We start from the raw sequence: 22,679 nt of genomic DNA, 5'->3' as shown, positions 1-22,679 counted from the left end.
GTGTGTGAAGGCAAAACATTTCCTACAACTGCCTGGTCCTTACGGGGGCTGATGTAGCACATGTGACAACAAGGCGCCTTTTCTCTGAGCCCTTTAAGAAGTCACAGAGAACAGAACAGGATGAAGAAGAGCCTGTGCTGGGTTTGCCTTCTGTAACTGCCACCATCCCTGACTACCAGCCAGGAACCAGATGACCCAGGACACAACCCACCCTGGGCACCTGCCAGCATGCCTAGCCGCTGAGAAGGGAGCAACCAACACAGACCCTAAGAACAGCTGAGAGAACTCGGGCCCTTTAAATCCTCGGATGTTCTGAAGAAAACTGTCAAGGGCCATACACAAGAGTCATAAAATACATTAGCTTAGAAGTCTATAATCAATGTACACACAGGTACACATCCAACCTTCTCTCTAGAAATTTAAAAATAAAAATATACTTTCTATGGGTAGTCTTAGAACGTCAAACCTGAACAAAACCAAGCACCTACTTTAAAAAACTTCATTTTACAAATGAGGAAATGGAAATCCTGGGCCAGGGGTTGGTCAACTTTTTCTGTAAAAGTGTAGGAAGTTTAGACTTTGTAGGCACATGTTCTCTGCCACAACTATTCAGCTGAAGGCAGCCACAGACAACACCTAACCCAATGTGTGACTGTGTTCTAATAAAATGTTATTGGCACTGAAATTTGAATTTACATTATTTTTCACACGTTACAAAAACACTGTTCTTACTTCAACCATTTAAAAATGTAAAAACTATTTTTAGTGGATTTGGCCCCTGGACTGTGGTCTCTGACCCTGTCCCAGGCTACTCTGACGCCCAAGGGCAACACGCCTTGTGCCTGCCTCCTTATACCTTATCTGCCCTTTGCTTTGCCCATTCGCTTCAAAGACTCAGATCTGCTTCACCATAAATGTACAACCAAGGAGCTATATCCATGTTTTTTTGAATTTTAGGAGTAATATTAAGATCTGTCAGAAACATATGCCAGGCCACAGCTGAAAGAACATTGATATAAAGCCATGTTGAGCATTAAATAAAAATGATGAAGAGAAAAATGAAATAAAATTGAGATACTCACTAAATTTGAAAAATAGGCTTTATTTTGACCAGTGGTATTGTGTGACATCCTATATGGGATAACTGATTACAGCCAAGTTCACAAGTACAAATAAAATAGAAGTTTCCCTCATTCTCTCTTCTGAGTTCCGCTCAGAGAAGTCAGGAGATGGGAGCATGATTCTCAGACATAGGAGCCCTCCCCAGTCTGCTCAGCTCCTAACACCTGCAGAGACCTGGACGGGAAGGTATGCAGAGCAGCACGTCGGAGGAAATCACACTAGCACGTACAACCCCACACGCTGACAAAATTCACCCTGCCGTGGGCTGTGAGGATCTGAACTGCACGCAAGGAGATGAGGCCTTTGCATTCATTTTCCTTAAAGAGGGGACAATCCCGGGTGTGGCATGACTGCCATGAGCTGCCTCGTGCCCTCGCTCCGGCTGACTCGGCCCTACGCTGTCCTCCTGGAGTGCACAGTCACTGCACTGTGACAGAAATGGAAACACCTTGCGCCAGTGAGAGATTTTGTCACACGGCCGACCCTGCAAGTGGCCTTACGCTTTCTCATTTCACAAAAGGTTTAAATACCTGGGCCCTTACGTAGCACAAGATGCCTGAAATTCAGAAAATTATGAAAACGACTCTTCTCCACCCCTGAGGATATTTCATCTTTATAAAGTTGAAAATACAAAATATTACAATAATTTGCCCTTTCTCCCCATCAAAGGAATCACATTCTCAAAGGATTCCTGCAAAATACAAAATTCATTTCTCCCTAAGCCGAGACCAAGAAGCCAACGTTATGCTGCCAAGAAGACCCTAAAGAAGGTGGAAAAGACACCTCATTACTTTTTTAGAAAAATAACCATATTTAGACAAAAATAGAGAAAGGAGTTCTGGCCTCATGAGCGTTTATTTTTCACTTTGATTTCGGCGTTTCTTAGCATTGGTTATTGGGAGGGGAGAGAATGACTTGTTTCCAAAGGCTGAGGTTTCCTGGGAAAAGCCCCATCTTTCCCATGATGGCTCCCCAAAAATAGTTTCTTGAAAACCAGATGGCAGGAAAGAAAATGCTATATATCCATCTGTTCCATTTCTTCATAATTTTCACATCAAAAGCACCTGGAGTATCAATTGTGTTCAACACAAAATAGCACTGGGGGCTGAAGAGAAGATGTCACCTGCCCGTAGCATCAGCCAAGGTGACACGAGTTCGGAACTCCCAAGAAGTCCTCACTGGCACATTGCCTGGCACCAGGGCCTCCTGAAAAAACAGGGCAAGCAGCTGTGCATGCTCAAACAGCAAGGCGTGCAAGACATCATCACTCTGCTAGGAAGAAAGAGCACACAGGACGTCCACAGACAGCAAGAGCCGGCCTCTGGCGACTGGGTCCAATTCTCCAGAAACCTCTGCACTGAAGGGGGGCAAGCAGAGAAATGGCACAACACCCGGGATCGAGAGAGCAGCACATACACGCATGCCCACACATGCACACGGAGCCTCTGAAGGCTGTTTCACAAGGTCGTCCACCCAGCTGACTACTCGCCTGGCTCAGAACTTCATCTCCGCACTCTCTTCTCCCTTTTAAGGCACAAACATATGTAGAGTCCCAGATACACCTGCTGAGTTCTGAGAATGGGACAGAGCGAGCTCTCAGACAGGCGCACAGAGCCAGTTGGTCCTTTTGGCTGTACGCTTCCCGAGGACGGCTCCAGAGCTGAAGCAGCCAGAAGGGGCGAGCCTTCTCTGTGCCACTGTGGTCAAGGTGGGCCCACAGGAGAGGCCAAAAGAGTAAAAGCATGCCTGGATGTAGGACGCTGAATATTTGTTACTTTGCACTGAACCACCCTAAGAGCCGACTCACGAAGAAGCGGGAGCAGAGGCCACGGGTGTCTGGACGCCACGGAGTCTCTGTGATGGCAGTTTGCTGCTCAGTCTCTTACCCTCCCACAAAGACAGACACACACACTAACACACATGCGTGCACGCACACACCCCTCTTCCACCATGGAGGAGATCTTCGCAACAGGAGGCACTTGAATGAGATTTGGAGAGTTCCCGTGAAAAGGCCTTCCCCTCACAGTGAAGTGGGATCAGCAGAACAGAAACCAGGTGCTCAGGATTCCATCTCTTCTTGGTCAAGGGGCGGAGGCACAAAGCTGACGACTTCATCGTAGGTCAGGCCTAGGGGTTGGGAAGGAAAGCCCAGGTGAGGTCAGGCTGCTCTTTGCTGGCAAGCACTGTGCTTCTTTCTGAGCGCAGACCTGCCCTGCCTCTCCCAGCTGATGCTGAGAGGGACGCTGCCAGTAACCATTCACTGCTGTGTGATATCCCACTGGATCATGTGACTGCTCAGAAGTTCAAGGGCACATATCTAAACCCATCTTCCTTGTTTCTTTCATCGCTCAGTGCCTCCTCCTAGAGCTCAATAACGGAGCAGCCCGCCAACAAGCTCCAGCAGCAGGAAAGCCTGGCTTTGGGCAGTTGCCCGGAGCTCCGGATTTGTGTTTTATGGAAAGAATATGAGATCAGGCCTGGGTCCCATTTCTGGTAGTGTCCCTAACTAGGTCTAAGGTAATAGGCAAGATATTTTGTCCCAATTGTATCAAGTATAAAACTGTAAAAATCCCCTTCCTTTACTCATCTCAGAGAGATGCTGTAAAGGAAAAGATTCTGAGAACCTCAGAGACGAGGCAGGTGTGAGGGGCTGCGCGCAAAATCAGAGCAGACGTGAGGGTCTCCCGGCTTGGAGAGTGTCACCCCTTCACGCTTTCGACAGAGGCACTCACTCTGGGCGAGGCCCTGACCACAGTTTTGGCGAGCTGCTGCCAGCCAGGCATTTTATTCTCCTGTGCACAGCTTATGGCGAGCGGCTCACCGAGGAAGGATTGTCAGACCAAGCTCTCAGGCAGGTGTCAGTGCTGCCTTCGTGCCTTACTTTTCCATTCATCGATAAGCAGGTCCCGGCTCTCGAAGGACTGGTCGTAAGGGTCAGCCACGGGCTCGTCGTCAGGATCGTGGTACTGAGCGAAGTAGTCGTGTGCGAGCGCTTGGGCTGCCGTGATCCTCTTGTCCGAGTCCAGTACAAGCATCTTCTCCAGCAAGTCGACAGCTGTTAGTCCACAAAAAAGGGAAGGTTTTAATTTTTAACATGTTAGCAAAAATTCTGCCTTACTAAGCAAACACACAGCTTCCACCCTTCAAGCCTACAGGAAGAATTCTCCTCCAGAGCGTCGGCTCCAGGACATACTTTCACTTTTCTCTCTTGTGTGTATTTTGTATTATTTTTAAAGAATATGTTACTGAAGAATTAAAAAAAAAAAAAATAACAGATTCCATGAGAACAAGCAGACATTCTGTGGAATGTCCGGCCAAACTGTTACCACTATAGTCCAACTGTGTCAAAACGAAAGCTTAGAACTAAAGTGACCTAGAAGAGGTAAGTAGGACTGGTTTTTAATTTTTCAACTTTTTTGTCCCCCTCACTGTTTATTTACTAACATAAGGCAAATGACTATTCATCAAACGGGTCTTCAAACAATGGACAGAATGAGGGCTTTCTTTGCATGAGTGTGTGGATCAGAGGCAGGGCATTTGGATAAACTGATATTTTATTTTATTTTTAAAATTTTCATGTGAAAATTTTCAATATACAATACAATGAATATTCATGTTGACCACCCACATCCAACAATTAACATTTTGTATTTCTTTCTATTTTTTGCTGCCACAAAAATTTATTTTTATTTTTTTAAATATATATTTTATTGATTTTTTTACAGAGAGGAAGGGAGAGGAATAGAGAGTTAGAAACATCGATGAGAGAGAAACATCAATCAGCTGCCTCCTGCACACCCCTTACTGGGGATGTGCCTGCAACTAAGGTACATGCCCTTGACCAGAATGGAACCTAGGACCCTTTAGTCCGCAGGCCGACGCTTTACCACTGAGCCAAACCGGTCAGGGCATTGCTCCCCCATTTTAAAATAAAATTATACACATGATACTTTACAGTTAAATATTTCCACATAAAGACATCTTCCTGCCCTAACCGGTTTGGTTCAGTGGATAGAGAGCGTCGGCCTGCGGACTGAAAGGTTCCAGGTTCGATTCCGGTCAAGGGCATGTACCTTGATTGCGGGCACATCCCCAGTGGGGGGTGTGCAGGAGGCAGCTGATCGATGTTTCTCATTGATGTTTCTGACTTTCTATCCCTCTCCCTTCCTCTCTGTAAAAAACCAATAAAATATATTTTTTTAAAAAGACATCTTCCTATATAATCATAAAACTATCACATCTGACAAATATGTAATTCCCAAATATCTAACATCCAGTTCAAGTTAGAATTTCTCTGATTATCCCATCATTGTCTTTTACACCCACCTTGTTCAAACCAGGACCAATTAAGGGCCACACACTGCATTTGATTGGGTTTCTTTAGTTTCTCAAAATATCTTACCTATTATCTTAGATCTAGTTAGAGAAACTAATTTTCCCTTTTCCTATTCAGACAGCCCGGTTGTCCTGCGAATGTTCATCATGAATCTACACCCTTGTCTTCTCCTACCCCCTGTAATTCCCCTGAAAACCAGTTAGATCTAACAATTAGGTAAGAAGTGGGTTAAGCATTTTTGGTAAGAATGTGGACTTGAAGGAGCAGTAAGGCCATTTGTCCCGTTATGAATGATGCTAGAACAGCCTCAGGCCCTTTCACTTAAGGCTTCCAGCATCCCCTGATTTTTCTTCACAGCAGTTATTTCAGTAGGGTCACAAAAAGGTGATTTTCTAACTCTGTCAAATGAGGGTGTGCTGAGTTTCAGAGGATGCAGGCCAAACACTGCATGATCACAGGCACCACCTGTGAAACCAGGCTTCCGAGGCTTTGCAAATTACTGACAGTCCCTTCACTGGAGAGAACAGGTTCCTGAAGAGGTTACTGCTGGGTACACCCAGGGGGTAAAAGACCCCATTCTGTAGCCTTCCAGAGAAACCAAAGAATTTGGTTTCAAGAGATAGAAAACAAGGTGAATACTTAAGTGTTGATTCAGGCTCAGTTTACACTTAAAGCCTTGGGAGAAATGCCTGGATATATGTCCTTCTCTTCTTAGAAAAAATAAACGGCATCAGCTGTTGTTTGAAGCATATGGTCTTTGCCACCCCGAGGGTAAAGGGTACCATGTCCTGCAAACAAGCCCCTGACAAGGAACACAATCGGGGTAAGAAAGAGGGTCCTCTTAGATCTGGGCAGATACAAACACACACACTACATCTAAGGGCAGTTTCAGTTTTGTGTTTGGAGGGTAACGTGAAACAGGAAGTCAGTGACTGACATAACAGGTGTCAATATTTACATTCCTGCTCAGCCAACAGCTGGGCACAGATTCCTGGTCAGTAACACCATGTTCTCAGACGTCTGCAAGAAGAGACTGTATGGCATCAGCGCCTGGCAGGGCATCGGGCTGAGGTTCCCGGAACGGCAGTGCGAGCACAGATGGCCTAACGCCTCCACGCACCTCGCCTGCAGTCTGCAGTGCTACGCGGTGTCTAGTCCTTTACACGTTTTGATTCCAGAGAAGGGGACACCTATCAGATGTAGGTGACCTAAATAAGCTGCTGGTCACACACCTACCCCCTTTCCCCCCAGAAAAATGAATAAACACATCGGAGTCAGCAAACAGGAAGTCAAAGTAAGCACTGCCACATCTGAAACATGAGCCGATGTGATGAAAAAACACCCAGAACAGAATGACAGACAAGAAAGCTACCAGCATACAACATCATCTCCCAAATTCTTGGAGTACTTACAACTCAGAGAGCGTCTCACAGATCCCTGAACTAGACAATACAGCTCAAATATGTCAGACACAGCCAATGAGAGCACAGCAGGGCAGATGCCAACCTAAACCAGCCCAAGAATTTTGCACACCCCCCGAAGAGTCTGTGGATTTGTTCCTGGAAGCAAGTGTGACCAGCTGAGACCCGAGGAACCCTCCACCTCCAGGATGGACATGAACTCACCAGCGATCGCCCAACACTTCAGAGTGAGAGTGAGTACCTGTGCGACTTTCCACAGTGACATTAAGACTGCAGTCAACTGTGCTGATGGGATATTTAAAAGGTAAAACCTCTCAGTCTCACTCCAGCCTCTGAAGAGTCCTCGCGACCCTGAGGCACAGCTGCTGGGACTGCTGAGCAGGCTGACCCACCATACACTCTTGAGAAAAGTGAGAAGGTTGATTACACCACCATCATAGGCTCTCCTCGCTCCCCTCTGGTCTGAGCTCTCTGCGTTCGCCACTGTCTACTGCACCCCGAGTCAGGGTGCTAGAGCCTCAGATGAGGCCACCTTCAGGGGCCACTGAAGCACACATCGGCCCCAGCTTTGGGGACTAAGGCAGCTCCTTCTTTAGCCAGGGCAGTATACATCCCGCAGCTGCTAGTCATGTCCCTTTGCTAATGGTCCTGGAAGTGGTGGTGGCAGGAATATGGGGCCATTCCTTAAAGCCTGAGGCAGCAAATTAGCTCCAGTGAGAATGGCTGTCTCTGAGGAGCAGAAGAAGAGGGGAAGGGAAAGTGCGGGAGGATGACAGACCTGCAGCACCTGAGGGTACAAGTGAGCAGGGCACACAGCGGGGAGCGCCGGGGCCCACAACACTGTCTGTGACAGCTGCTCTTCCCCTCAGCCTGGGTAAGAAACGACAGCACCTGTGAGCAAGTCACAGACTTCAAATCCCTAACTTTGTCATAGCCAATTTCATATCCATGACATGAGGATACAGTCAACTTACCCAAGGGGTTGGCACCAATAAACACATTTGCAAAGTTCATCTTCGGCATCTGGGTCAAAGACTGAATGTAGTTTCTTGCCTGCAAAAACAAAGGGTTTTCAAAATGGCTTTTTGTTCAATGATGTTACTGCCCTCAGAGAGTCTCGGGCCTGACCAGGAAGAAGCGTTAGCTGACAAAGTCCGCTAGCTCCAATGTTCATGACTGTCTTGGGTAGTTATTAGGGACTTCTCTCTCAGTGCTGTCCTAAACTTCCTTATTTATGTTCACTACCTTACTTATATCCCTGCTATATCTCAGTTATATTTCAAGTGGACGATAATGCTAACTAATCAAGTTCCCTTTCATTAGCTTTCTGATCAGAAGTAAAAAAAAAATGAGGCCAAGCCCTAGCCGGTTTGGCTCAGTGAATAGAGCATCAGCCTGCGGACTCAAGGGTCCCAGGTTCGATTCTGGTCAAGGGCATGTACCTTGGTTGTGGGGACATCCCCAGTAGGGGATGTGCAGGAGGCAGTTGATTGATGCTTTTCTCTCATCAATGTTTCTTTCTTTTTTTTTTTTTTTAATATATTTTATTGATTTTTTACAGAGAGAAAGGGAGAGGAATAGAGAGTTAGAAACATCGATCAGCTGCCTCCTGCATATCTCCCACTGGGGATGTGCCCACAACCCAGGTACATGCCCTTGACCGGAATCGAACCTGGGACCTTTCAGTCCGCAGGCCGACGCTCTATCCACTGAGCCAAACCGGTTTCGGCTCTCATCAATGTTTCTAACTCTCTATTCCTCTCCCTTACTCTCTATAAAAAAATCAATAAAATATATATTTTTTTAAAAAGTGAGGCCAAGATATCTAAGAAGCAGCCCTTTCTGAGACAGCCTCCCTAAAAGCTAAAACTGGCGTAGGAACTGGCATCCTAATGGAAGTCCAGGACTGGCAGTCTTCCGATGGTGCTGGTCTCAGTGGATGCTCTTAGCACACCCAGAGCATAAATATTAAACCTTGTTACCGAGCAATCTTGGTAACAAGTAAACGTAAGTTTAGTATATCCAAAGAGGCTCGAACACATGTTAAAAATACTAAACCAATGAGAGCAATAAAGAACAGCAGATTATAAATTACAGGGCCCAGGCAAGAAATCCTCCCCCTGCCACTTATAAGCTACATCTCCTTGGGCATGTCTCAAGTCTCATCTGCAAAATATTAATATTCGGTGCTTGTATGTGGCTTGTCTACATCATATGGTTATTATGCTACTCAAGCAAGAGAAAACTCATGAAAGAGCTTCAAACTATATTTCTGACACAAACAGCATTTATATTACCAATAGGTTGTTCTATATTTGGTCCCTGGGCTGGAACAGGCTTGAATTTGAATCTTGACTTTAACCTGTTGAGCAAGTTACTTATTATCTTTAAGTCTTGAGTTCTTCAGCTATCAAAAAGGGATCAGTCCCAGTGCCTACCTCCTAGTGCGGGAGCGAGGCGGGTGATGCGAACCAGCGCCTCCTCAGCACAGCACTGTGTTCCGAGCGGGAGCTCAGCGACACTGGCTGTACCATGGCTGCCTTTAGGAGGGAAGTCTGCTCTCATGTCCTAAGGATGTGCCAACTACCCAACTGCTGAGCTACATTCTAGGGAATGTAAGGTGCCAAATTCTTTCAAGGACTGACAGCTCTAATCAAGGCAAAACCAAAAACTGGTCTTGAGAATAACCACATAAAATACAAATGTAACTTATAAATTCGGGCATCAGATATTAGGTGTTAAACTACATCAATTACCTTCCCTGTTTCAATGAATAAATCCCACTATCTGCGCAGTTGAGATAAAACTTCTTTGAATCGATTTTAACCACCTCCTCACAATTTCTCAACATAAAAAAAAGGTACTCATTCATGTATGTGGGTGCACGCCGCACACACACACGTGTACACACAAGGTTAGAAAAAGTTCTGGCTGCTAGGGCAACTTTACCTTCTCAATACATGTGCAGTGAGCTGGCAAGACCCGCTTTGAAAAGCAGCTGAGGGTCTTTCTGATTCGAAAAGCAAGTTCTAGGAACTGAATACCTGCATGGCTGTAGTCCAGGGGTCCTCAAACTACAGCCTGTGGGCCACATGCAAATACAAATATTGTATTTGTTCCCGTTTTGTTTTTTTACTTCAAAATAAGATATGTGCAGTGTGCATAGGAATTTGTTCATAGTTTTTTTTTTAAACTATAGTCCGGCCCTCCAACAGTCTAAGGGACAGTGAACTGGCCCCCTGTTTAAAAAGTTTGAGGAACCCTGCTGTAGTCCCTTCCTCCTGAGCACACAGAAAGAGGCTGAAGGGACCAGAGGGCAGAGAGGCCTGTCTCCTGTAGAGAACAGTCATCCCTCTAACAAGACAAATGCAGACAAAGATGAGCTGCGTGTAGCTGAAGAGGAGGGCCTCTGTGATGCCAACCCGGCTCCCAGAAAGTGAGGGCACCTTAGATAAAAGTGCCCCAACCATCTCTGATGACAGGACTACAGTTAGACTAAATAGTTAAGAATTGTAAAAAAGGCACCTCACCCTACGTAGGTATTCACATTTATTCTATACTAGAGGCCTGTTGCACGAAAAGATTCGTGCAACAGGCTTTCCCTTCCCCTGGCTGCCGGCACAGGTTTTCCTCTGGCACCTGGGACCCAGGCCTTCGCTCCGGCCGGAGCCGCCTTCAAGCCTTCGCTGCTCTGGCCAGAGCTGCCTTCAAGCCTTTGCTGCCCTGCCCAGCCGCCCGGGTCAGGTCGAACAGGGGACGCCCAGGAAGGCCGGCCGGTCACTGCTGCCCCGCCTGGCCGCCCCGGGTGGGGTTGCACACGGGACGCCTGCCACCCCGGGTGGCAGATAGCAGGCCCGGATGGCGGAGGGGCAGGCGGGATGGCGCTGTCCCACCCTGCCTGCAGTATGCAAATTAGCTGCCATCTTTGTTGGTGGTTAATTTGCATATCGCTCTGACTAGCCAATGGGAGGCGTAGCGAAGGTGTGGTCAATTACCATGTTTGTCTATTATTAGATAGGATTACCTGTGTATTCTTTTGAACGTAGTACTTATTAGTGGTTGGGTATTAGTGTTTTTTAAATGAAGAACCCTCTTTGGTCATTAAAAAACTGATGACTAGGGAAGTATGCTAATGCCGTCAGTAACTGTAGCTGCAGCTGAAAGTCATCAGATGGCAGCATGCCCTCGCCACAGCACAGAACCCGGAAGACAAAACAGCCTCTTGAGCACTAAATTCACAAAACCCAAGTAGAAAAGTAACATCATTTCTACATGTAAGTCTATAACTTGTATTCTCAGTCCACAGGATTGGACGAGAATTTATCCCAATTATCAACATCCTGCAGCAGCACACAGGCACTGGTACCTCAGTGGCCGCAAGGCACATGCAAGCATTCAGTGACAGTACAAGTGTGCTGGTTATACAGTGGCAATCAAATAGGGGCATTCCCTGTGCAGGCTATTGTTCTCACCTCATGGCTTGGCATCCTGTTAATGAGATAAGCAGGGGGTGTCCCCGTCAGACGCATAATCTGCTGAAGCTGGTTAATATCTTAGATGCCTAGTCAAGGGCATTGTCAAACATATAGTGCAAAGAATAACTTTCAACTCAAGTTTTAAAGGCCAATAGCCACCCCCAAATAAATAGAAAACCTACTCCCCACCAGTCCCACCCACCCCAAGCCAGAGCCCAAGGCTGCATATTGAAGCATGATTCCGTGAACGGCACGAGACTTATCAGGCATGTAGCCAGTGGCTGGCCGTGCAGATAAGGACAAATTTCTGTGGCCTTAGCATCATCTTTAACATTATATATTTCAAGATTCCTGGAAAGAGATGCCCCGTGATCCAGGATGCCAGCCAGAGAACTACTCCAAGTACTGATGGCTAAAACCCGTTTACTTGTAGGTCAATGGAGATGATTAAAAAATGTTGACTCAATTCAGTTCAGAAGAATATACCCAGTGTGCCCATTTAAGGAAGAGGTTAAATTTTGAGGCACAGGCTCTGGTGATCTCCACCCCTCCAATATGAGACATGGGCGGGTGTTGGGTTGATAAGCAATGCCAAGTTTCAGAGACATTAGCAGTGGTACATTTAAAATACATGCCACAAACACACAGGTAAGTGAAGAAAGGGAACATGGGTAAGTTAGAAGCTAATGGTAAAGACAAAAGAGAAGTTCCAGGCTGCTGTCCGTCACAGAAGTCCCAGCCGGCACAACAGTGATTTCTTCCAGTCGTTTTAACCGGTGACCAGACTGGCCTCAGCTAACACACAGCTGGGACGATGTTTGCAGAACACTGCAATTACTCGACAAAGGCAGAACTATAAACAAGCACATACATAGGCTGTACTCCTCTTAGCTGTGCCATCAATTTTAACACAATTCCCCTCTTCGAAAATATTAGGAGGACTGTTTATTTACCATGTGTTCCTGTTAAACAGAAGTGATGGGATTTTTAAAATCCTCAACACAATTCAATAAAAACCTTGTCATACTCCCTTTCTTGTTCACTATTCACGCCCTCCTTCGGTTGTAGCATCATCTTCGTAAGCACCCTGGTCAAGCGATTTCACTTCTTTGTGGCTTCTCTCAGTAATTTTTCTGCTTTAGCTCACTCCCTGAACTCAATTTCTCTAGTGGTCAGACTACCACAAACACCTGTAAGGCTGGCCATCAGAAAAGAGCTGGTTCTACCCTGCCTTTTATGTGCCAGCATATTCTAAAGGTGGGATGAAGGTCTCTTAACATTCTCACACAAAGTTTAGATTTACCTCTAAAGAAATGACATAACAAACAGTACACTGCATGCCAAGAGAAATAACAAAAGGGGGTCAGTAAGTAAACCAGCAATAGAATGCCAGTTGGGTTTTAAAATGTTAAAATCCTGCCACCTCTCTCTTCTTTCCTATGAATAATTCAGGGAGGGGCAAACACAGGTGTACAGTTGTCCGTATGGAGAATAATACAATGATTAATAAACAAGAGTAAACTGTGTTTCATGTACTCACAACTGTGCACCTACATTTGCCCTACCATGTACTTGTCCTGTACATTTTCTGGTTTGCCTTCTTTAGCCAAAAAGGCTATTATACCCGCTTCTTGTCAGGAGTTAGAAAAAATAAATTTCTAGGGAAAGGTGTGAGAATGAGTCAGTGAAACGGCTCTTTTGGCTTTTTTTAAAAAAAGATTTTCGTTGTTTCACTAATTGCTATATGTACTGGGTCACCAACCAAAAGAAGCCTATCTCCTTAGCCATCCATCAGGGCCAATTTATCCCTTCTCTCAGGGCACATCCTGACTTGTTCTCAACCAGCCCTGCTACTGTGTTCTCTTACTCAGAATGTCCTCTTCTTTACTGACTCAATTTCTACACTATTTCCCTACTTTTCAGGAGTAACGAAAATAGCTACTGCCTTTCTGTTTACGATATTCCTTCAATAATGAATTATTAACTTTTAAAATCTTTAATTTTACTCACCTGGCTTTGTTATTTTCATATAACGTGTTCCACACATCACGTGCTTTTAAAATAAATTGGCACTTGGGCAATATCACTAAACATCAAATTAATCTTGCCTACCCTTCTGAATGTTTAAACTACTTTTATCCACTCACCATAATTATGTAGGGGAAAAAACCAAACCACCTTATTCCTATACTAAGTACAATATTATTTGAGTAAATTCTGTATGCTGGTACCCAATTTTATTATGCCCAACTTCAGAGCTTTGTAATATATTATGTGTTTTATTTCACCAAAAGTAAAGACATTTCAATATTAGGTCAGGCACTTGAATAAATGGTGGCTTAATAATAGTAAATACTATTTTACCCATACCTTTTGTTTTAGAAAATCTTGTGACTAATGGCACATATCTCTGGGCGGATGGGTAGGAGTGGGAGGGGACTGAGCAGGAGCTGTGGTAGCCACCCCAGGTGGCATGAATCTGCTATCTTAGTCTCATCAGCTCTGCTCATTAATAAACCCAACTTCTTCTCAACCCCACTCCCCTCCCTCATGTCCTCTCTACCAGCCAATCTTTCTAAGCAAATGCTTTTAAAACAAAAAAGCACGTGTCCTCTCTAAACATCTCCTTGTATCTTTTCTGATTGGCTCCAATACAGCTTCTGCATCTCATAAAGCAGAAGAAAGCACTCCCCTGGGCTGACAGTGACTTTCACATAATGTGCAGTCACGTGAGATTCAGGTTCAGCTCACGTTCTCAGAGCATCTGGGATCTACGCTCGGCTCTGCAAAGTGACCTAGTGCATGACTCAGGCAAGTCACAGCCTTTCTGTGCTTTTGCTTCATCGCACCAAATAAGTAAATAAAACAAAATAAGATAGGGCCGGTACATTCTCTTACATATGGTCAGAGTGGAAATTCACAAATACCCTGGGCTTTGTGGTCCTTTTAAGGAATGTACCAAACACATGCCAGATGACAACAGTCTGCATTTTGACAGAGGGATGATGAACCGTTTGAACTCACCTGTGCAAGCTACCCAGCCATCTTCCCAATGGGGCGAAGGGACCACTTCAGTCAGAAATGCTAGGAGAACCCAGGAAGGCACTACTGCAGCCTTTCCCCTCTATCCACTGCCAGGCAGCAGACAGAGGGAAGAGAGAGACAGGCTGGGCTTTCACTATTTCGCTCAAATCTCCTGCCCAACAGCAGGAAATCATGGCCAAAGGAAGCCAGAGTGGCTTCTCTGTCAGTGCCTGAGTGGAGGCAGGAAAGCACTGCCCAAAGCTTCTTATCGGGTCATTAAAATTTGTAATTACAATGTCAGGCTGTGGGAGGAAGGATTTACAAGCCTACTCCCATGGCTCTGAGGCATCAGTAGTGGGGTGCAACCTCTGCTGGTCTGGGGACTGGGTAGAGAGGAACTGGTGCTTTACACAGGTGTGCAGGTGGTCTATTCTAAACCAATAGAAAGCAAGGAGCTTCTGGAAAAGGGCAATAACGTGGAATGTACATTTTCTTCTTCTAGTGCTGATGGTAGACTCATCCATGGTGAACCACATGATCTGAGAACAAACACCAACCCAAAAGTGAAAAGAGCCCTTGACTACATGTGAAACCTCTGAGAACGAGAAAGTCAGGGCTGAAACAGAGACATAAATTTTCCACTACCGTCTGGGAATGAGTTAGAATTTCAAATCTCATTTACTACCACTAGGATACCACTGCCCAATACAGGCCCCGTGATCTAATGCATAACCAGATAGAAAAAAAAGCACACTCATGCATGTGACCAGGAGGGTGTGTGTGTATGTGTGCAAGTGTACACACACACACACACACACACACACACACACACCCTCATCCAGAAGTCAGCACACAAAGGGCACACATGCTTAGAAACACACCCGAGTCAAGGTACAGATGGAAGGCAAGTTGCAGACTCCCAACAGGGCAGATAATTACAATCAAAGCATCAACTCACAGACTCTGAGGAGATTTTCTTCAAAAGCTCAGCCCCTGGGGTTCCAACGAGTCTTAAAATGAGCTTCAACTGATCAATATCTAAAGGTGGACTATAAAGGAAAATGTTGGGACAAAATAAAAATGAAAAACAAACAACAAATAAAACAAAACAAAACAAAAACAAACAAAATACCCCAATGACAAAAATGAAAAACCAAGCCAAAATGGTGAATCGTCTAGTAAGGCTTCTGCAGGACGGTCACTTCAAGTAGGGCATGCCCTCCTGTACAAGGATTCAAAATGCTACCACACACACCCCACGGACATTCACCAGATGCTTGTGCATCTGTCCACATCCATTAGTAAAGTGAAGCGACTGAAGCTGGGTACTGAGCTCAGAGACAGCAGGCAAAACACGAGAGCTTCCTCCGTCCAGATGCTCAGTCCACACCTACCTCTTCACCTTCCATCAAAACATCAGTAGCCAGTTAAGCCAAGAGCAGTGGTAAGCAGAGTGCTACAGAACAAAGCAGCAGAGCACAGGAGCCAGGGTAGAGCAGCCCCCCTGTAACTATCCCCCCGAGGCCTGACCTAGGAGCTTGTAATGTGGCAGGGTCTGTGCAGATCCCAGAGCCTAACCACTGAACTTCCCTCTGGAATGCCTCTCCCCGCCCTGGCCACAGCAGGCAGAGTACTGTGGGTGACAGCCAGCAGAAGGCCTCACTCCCACACTGCACCTGGATGACCTCCAGGAGTGCCGTAATGAAGCAGGACCGATGAGGTTTTAACCTTATAAAAACATGAAAAAACCTCACATATCCCCAAAGTTCTAAATAATAGGCCACAGTGCCAAATCTCTGTTCTGGTAGCCAAGTCTTCAAGTGCCCTCAGAATGTATGTGCACATATTAATGAGAAGACAAAAACTCCCATTTGTTCTTACTGCTTTCAGCCTTGCCTGAAAAGAAAGTTAAAAGGAGGGGGATAGAATCTTATAAAACAGCTTTTAATAATCTCTGAAAATTTGAGTAGTTTACCCATGTCTAACTGACATTCGAGGGGACAGGACGGGAGGATGACTACCTCTGATCCCTGCAGGTTTTGCATGATTAGGTTCTTCTCAACTTCAGTCTCAGCTTAAACTTCACCTCCCCAGAGAGGCCTCCCCAATACTCTATAAAGAAGCCCCCACTTCCATTATCTGTGTCAGCATGATGCTTGAAAACACCATAGTGCTCACCATAATCTTTAACCACTATTTGCTCACTGCCTGCCACCTCTACTGATCTGCAGCTCTCTGGGGGAAGGGGCCACTCCGCCTGCCCACCACTTATCTCCAGTGCTCAGCCTAACACCTGCTGCCTCTGGGCACTCAAAATATTTGCGGAGAAGGTAGAACAGGATGGAGAGAAGGAGGAAGGAAATACTCCTTCTTACGGTTATAGGTAAAAAGGCAATACAATGTAACTTAAAAATAATGGCTTCTGCAAGTCATAGTTGTTGCCTAAGTTACAGGAATTACTTATGCAATAATATCACTGGCATTTTGCCCTGTTTTTGGTGGGTTTTTTCTCTTCCCCAGACATGAAATTGGCTTAACGTGGAAGTAAATTCTAGACAGGAGTCAGCAAACCCCAACCTGCTGCCTGATTTGAAAATGACATTTTATTGGAACAGAGTCTTGCCTGTCCATTTATGTACTGTCTATGACTGCTTTCACTGGACACAACAGAAGCCATATGGTCCCCAAAGTCTAAAATATTTACTACCTGGCTGTTTAAGAAAAGGTTTGCAGAATCCCATCCTAGACCCAAAAAACTTATTTCTAGAAATTATAAACAAATCCACTTACACAAGTTACTTCTGAATTAAGAATAGAGAATTCTGTCATCTGCAAATGGCAGAAGTTAATGTGTTCTGGAGGTTAAATGTTCAGTACTTATTTCTTAGTTTATGGGAAAATTTTTAAAGCATACATTAATGAAGACAGAGCAGAGAAAAGAATGCATACCATCTTGCTCTAAAATAATCAAATTATGTAACAATAGAATACAGAATCCTTTCTGCTCATGTAAAATGATTCAGTTTGCATTCATTTAGTTTGCTCAAACTCGTCAGAAGTAAATTTAACTTAGGCCGCTATCCCAAAAGATAAAATATATTGCATATGAAAAAACCCCACTAGACTCCCTCAGCTCTCAAACAGGTAGTTTTATGATAAATTCATCAAAACTAACCTCTGGAAGTAACGCTGAGATTGGGTGTCTTGTTTCGGAGACTTCTGACTAGTGAGAACGAGGCAGCTTCAAGCTCCCGAGGAGACAGAAGACTCCTGGGTGTGGGTTTCTCAACGCCCTCACTTCACTCCACACACTGGAGGCCCACTGCAGCAACGAGGCGGGGCCGTGTCCTTCTCCCAGTTCCTCGCCTCACATTCATGGCCTCCCTGACTTGGCGTGAGGCTTCTCTTCTGACTCTGCCTCAAACTACTATTCCTTAATGCACCCAATGCTTCAATTGACAATAAATGTTCCAGGCACGTCTAAGCTTTCAACTTCCTATTTACCCAAGTCACAAACAGGACTACCCTCCATTCTCCCCTCCTACCAAGCCTTTTTTCTCTTACTCTTCAAAGCCCTGCTCAAGTAACTCTGCCACGAAGTCTTCCTGGTTATCTGGACTTCAAATGAATCCCTGCTTCTTCTTGTTAACTTAGTAATATCTCTAATATAGTATTTTTTAAGTCACTCTGTCTTGTTTTATAATCAGAGAGTGAAAATTTATTCAAATAATGCCTGTAACTCACCTTCCACTGGGTCTGACCATCCGGTTTGGGGGACAGGTACCATCTTATCCCAGCACCTTCCACAAAGCAGGCCAGTAAATATGGGCAGACTGGAAAACATTTTCTATACTATACCTTTCAACGCAGTGCCACCCCTCTGCCTTGCCCTCAAAATCTAGAAGAACCAAACTCTGTATAAAGTCTAAACACAGAAAAATAATCAAGAAAAATCGCATCACCTAACGTGGGGCCTAACAAGTTCTCAAACATTCCATCTGAAGTGTTCACCATAAAGAGATACAAACACTGCGCATGAGTGCGTGAGGGCTATGGACAGAGAGAGCTGGTGGAGCATGACAGTAAATACTTAGGAGATTAGTAGACACACGATGCCAAAACAATCTACTTAGCAGCTAAAAGCACTTGCGTGAAGGAAGTCAAAGCATGCAAACCTCAAAGGACATCACCATAGGTTCTCCAAGGGCTGGCAAGTCCACTGAAACACAGGTCAGTCTTCAGCAGTACCAGCCACTGTAAGGCCACTACAATGTGTCCAGGCAGTTAAGGCCAGAAGGAGCTTCAAGTAGCTATATAAGCAAAGCAAAGCAAGATTTACCACATATGACAGTTATTTCCACAGCAAGCCATCCTTCTTATAGGTTTAATCCCCCCTCCCCAACCGGTGTTATTTTTACTGTTAGTTAAAAATATATTTTAATTATAATGACCACATTTGTCAAAATTTAAGCCATAAATTTCCTGATACTTCCTAAAACATAAAGAGATACAAATATGACTTCAGCCTATGATTACTCTTTAGGTCCTTTGTAACAAAAGTGAAAGGAAACTAGAAGGACTAGGTAAGGGAAAAACCTAAGGCTAACGGGGGAACTAGAGGGAAAGTAAGAAGGATGTTTAGTCAGTTCTAAGTGTGCTAGGCATTTTCTAGAAACCTCCACAGATTGAAGAATTGAAGATGAATAACAGAACTAGTTGCAGGGCCTACCTGCAACCACTACTGCTTGTGAGCAGCAGTTTTCAATAAAAAAAAACCAGTCTGTATGGGGCAAAGTTAGAACATTGGTCTTTGGAGAGTGGGAAATCCTCATGGTGACAGACAGGATGGGCCAAAATGAGCCCTAGGCAACTTGATTGATTCTCTTCTTGATCAACAAAATAGTTGTTTCACTGTTATACAAAGAAAATTCCTTTATTTAATAATATATATATTTATTGATTTCAGAGAGGAAGGGAGAGGGAAAGAGAGATAGAAACATCAATGATGAGAGAGAATCATGGATCAAGCCTCTTGCATGCCCCCAGGGATCGAGCCCACAACCCAGGCATGTGCCCTGACTGGGAATCGAACCGATGACCTTTTGGTTCATAGGTTGACGCTTAACCACTGAGCCACGCCGGCTGGGCTATTTATTCATTGTCTTTTTTATGTCTGAAGTATTTCATAAAGTGTCTGAAAAGAGAGATGAAATGAACAGAGTAAGGAGTAAATTTAATACACGAGGGAAAATCACATGGAGCAGAGCAGCAAGCTGACGGCAAGTGGAGTATAACTCAGCAGCCCCATTACCCTCCAGTTAATGTCATAAGGGAACCATTTCCATTAAAATACAGAAAGGAGAGTAAGGTTTTACACATGGGGAAATTCACCTAGGGCAGGAAAACGGCAGTAAGCCTGGGCTGTGCCCCTGGAAGAGAACGCAGTATGTGATGTGTAACAGGCTATGAATCGCATTTCCTCCTTCCTCAGGCTGCAGACTCAAGCGTCAGTAACAACATTTTCTAACTATACTATACTTGAAGAGACATTCTGGATCCTCACTTTCTTCTAGAGTAAAGTACTGTCAGCTGTGTCCACTTGATGTACCCAGTCAACTAGACGCATAAGGAAGGGCTTCATTCTTTAAAGAAAATTACAATTCTATTTTGAGTTAGTTGGAAGGGTTCTGCAAAGTCACAAATGAGAATAATTTCTGACCTAGCAATATGTAATTAGCTTTAAGACAAAAATTAGTAATTCTTTTATCTTAAAGAGAACTCCAGAGATTATTTCAACAACCAGTACCAAAGGAATCTCTCAAGAAAAAGACTGATCACAAAAAAAATGAAAAGGTAAAATGGAAAGATTTGCAGAGATCTAAAACTGCACAATACAATACAATACCAGTAATATCATGTGGTTAAACTTAAATGTGATCTAAAAAAAGTCTAATGAAATTTAAAATTCAGATCAGATAAAAACACTCATAAAATTATAAATAGCCCTGGCCAGTGTGGCTCGGTTCGTTGGAGCATTGTCCCCAACACCAAAAGGTCACTGGTTCGATTCCCAGTCAGGGCACATACCTAGGTTTCTAGTTCAATCCCCGGTGGAGGTGAAAGGGTAAGGGGGTGGGAGGATGCGCACAGGAGGCAAGCGATCACACGTCGGTGTTTCTCTCTCTCCTCTTTCCCCTCTCTCTAAAATCAGTAAAACATTTCCTAGGGTGAGGATTACAAAAAAACAAAACAAAACAAAACACCACAAATAAAAAACTATGAATAGATGCCTCCTTGACATGAAGAAAAGCATTCCTGAAAAATGCACAGCTAAAATCATACTCAGTGGTTAAAGACTAAAAGTTTTCTCGCGAAGATAAGAAGAGGACAAGGATGCCCACTTTCACCACTGCTATTCAGTACTATATTTGGAAGTTCTAGCCAGAGCCAGTTGATAAGAGGGGAAAAAGGCATGTAAATTGGAATTGAAGAAGTAAAACTATCTCTTCACAGATGACACGGAAGATACTGAAGCATCCACAAGAAAGCTACTAGAGCTAATAAACAAACAGAGCAAAACTGCAAGTTACAAGAGCAACAAACAAAAATCAGTTGTGTTTCTATATACCAACAATGAAGAAAGTGAAAAGGAAATAAAGCATTCCATGTGCAATAGCATCTAAAAGAATAAAATACCAGCCGAAACCGGTTTGGCTCAATGGATGGAGCGTCAACCTGCGGACTGAGAGGTCCCGGGTTCGATTCCGGTCAAGGGCATGTGCCTGGGTTGCGGGCACATCCCCGATGGGGGATGTGCAGGAGGCAGCTGATCGATGTTTCTCTCTCATCGATGTTTCTAACTCTATCTCTCTCCCTTCCTCTCTGTGAAAAATCAATAAAATATATTTAAAAAAAAAGAATAAAATACCTAAGATTAAATTTAACCAAGGAGGTGGAAGATTTGTCCACTAAAATTATAAAACACATTGGCCCTGAATCAAGGCCAGCAGTTTGCTGAAGCTGCTGGTTTCAAGCAGGAGCCTAAAGAAATGTCTTTCTATGGTCTGTTGGCCATTTCAGAACTTAGGAAATGTAATGGTCAGTTCATTAGAAAGAAACATCTGAGAGAGAGAGAAAAAAAAGGGGGGGGAAATTATAAAAATCACTGAAAGAAATTAAAGATCTACATAAATGGAAAGACCTCACCTGTTCCTGGAAAAGAATACTTAATATTGTTAAGATGTCAATATTACCCAAAGTGATCTAAAAATTCAATGCAATCTCTATAAAAATTGCAACAGCTTTTTTGCAGAAATGGAAAAACACACCCTCACATTCATATAGAATTATAAGGAAGCCCAAAGAGCCAAAAAAAAAAAAAAGAAAGAAAAGAAAAGTCTTAAAAATCAGAACAAGGTTGAATGACTTACACTTCCTGATTTTAAAGCTTACTGTAAAACTACAGTAATCAAAACAGTATGGTACTGCTATAAAGATAATATACAGACCAATGGCATAAAATTGATCATTGACAGGCATGCCAAGCCCATTCAATGGGGGAAAGGATAGTCTTTTCAACAAATGGTGCTGGGAACAACTGGATTTCCACTTGTAAAAGATAAAATTGGACCCCTAACCTCACGTCATATAGAAAATTAACTTAACATGGACCCAAGACCCAAGTATAACAGATAAACCCATAAAACTCTTAGTAGAAAATAGTAAATCTTCATGACCTTAAATCTGGTCATAAAAAATGGCACTAAAAATATGAGCAACAAAAGAAAAAAATAGATAAGTTGTGGCTTTATCAAAATGAAAACTTCTCTGCATCAAAGGACAATATTGAGAAAGTGAATAGCCCTGGCTGGCGTGGCTCAGTTGGCTGCAGCGTCATCCCCATGCACCAAAAGGTTGCGGGTTTGATCCCTGGTAGGGGTGAATATGGGAGGCAACTAATAGATATGATGTTTCTGTCTCTCTCTCAAAATCAACAAACAGATCCTCAGGTGAGGATTAAAAATAAATAAACTGAACAGACAGTCCACAGAATGGGAGAAAATATTAGCAAATCATATATCTAATGAAGGTTTACTATTCAGAATATATAAAGAACTCCTAAAATTCAACATCAAAAAGACCCAATTAAAAAATGGGTAAAGGATTGGATATACTAGTATATTTCTCAAAAAAGATATATATATACACACAAATGGACAGTAAACACAGGAGAAACTACTCAACATTATTAGTCATTAGGGAAATGCAAATCAAAACCACATAGAGATAACACTTCATACC

General features: G+C 43.9%; 1 protein-coding gene across 2 annotated transcripts in view; it reads right to left on the bottom strand.

Moving 5' to 3' along the window:
- Positions 1–1,082: 1,082 nt before the first annotated feature.
- Positions 1,083–22,679, bottom strand: part of MAPK14 (mitogen-activated protein kinase 14) — a 65,572-nt gene continuing 43,975 nt past the window's right edge. The window contains exons 9-12 of one of the 2 annotated variants that reach the window (XM_081094363.1): positions 15,337–15,416; positions 7,854–7,932; positions 4,004–4,177; positions 1,083–3,249 (exon numbers count right to left, since the gene is read on the bottom strand). In XM_081094363.1, the coding sequence (XP_080950489.1) occupies positions 3,182–3,249; positions 4,004–4,177; positions 7,854–7,932; positions 15,337–15,416 (401 nt within the window). In that variant the 3' untranslated portion in view covers positions 1,083–3,181. Of the gene's footprint in view, positions 3,250–4,003; positions 4,178–7,853; positions 7,933–11,351; positions 11,432–15,336; positions 15,417–22,679 lie in introns of both variants that reach the window. The other variant, XM_081094364.1, reaches the window with a different exon arrangement.

This window comes from Myotis nattereri (genome assembly GCF_964212035.1).
Source record: "Myotis nattereri genome assembly, chromosome: 6".
In the NCBI taxonomy this organism is placed as follows: Eukaryota; Metazoa; Chordata; class Mammalia; order Chiroptera; family Vespertilionidae; genus Myotis; species Myotis nattereri.
This window is presented reverse-complemented; position numbering and strand designations above follow the sequence as displayed.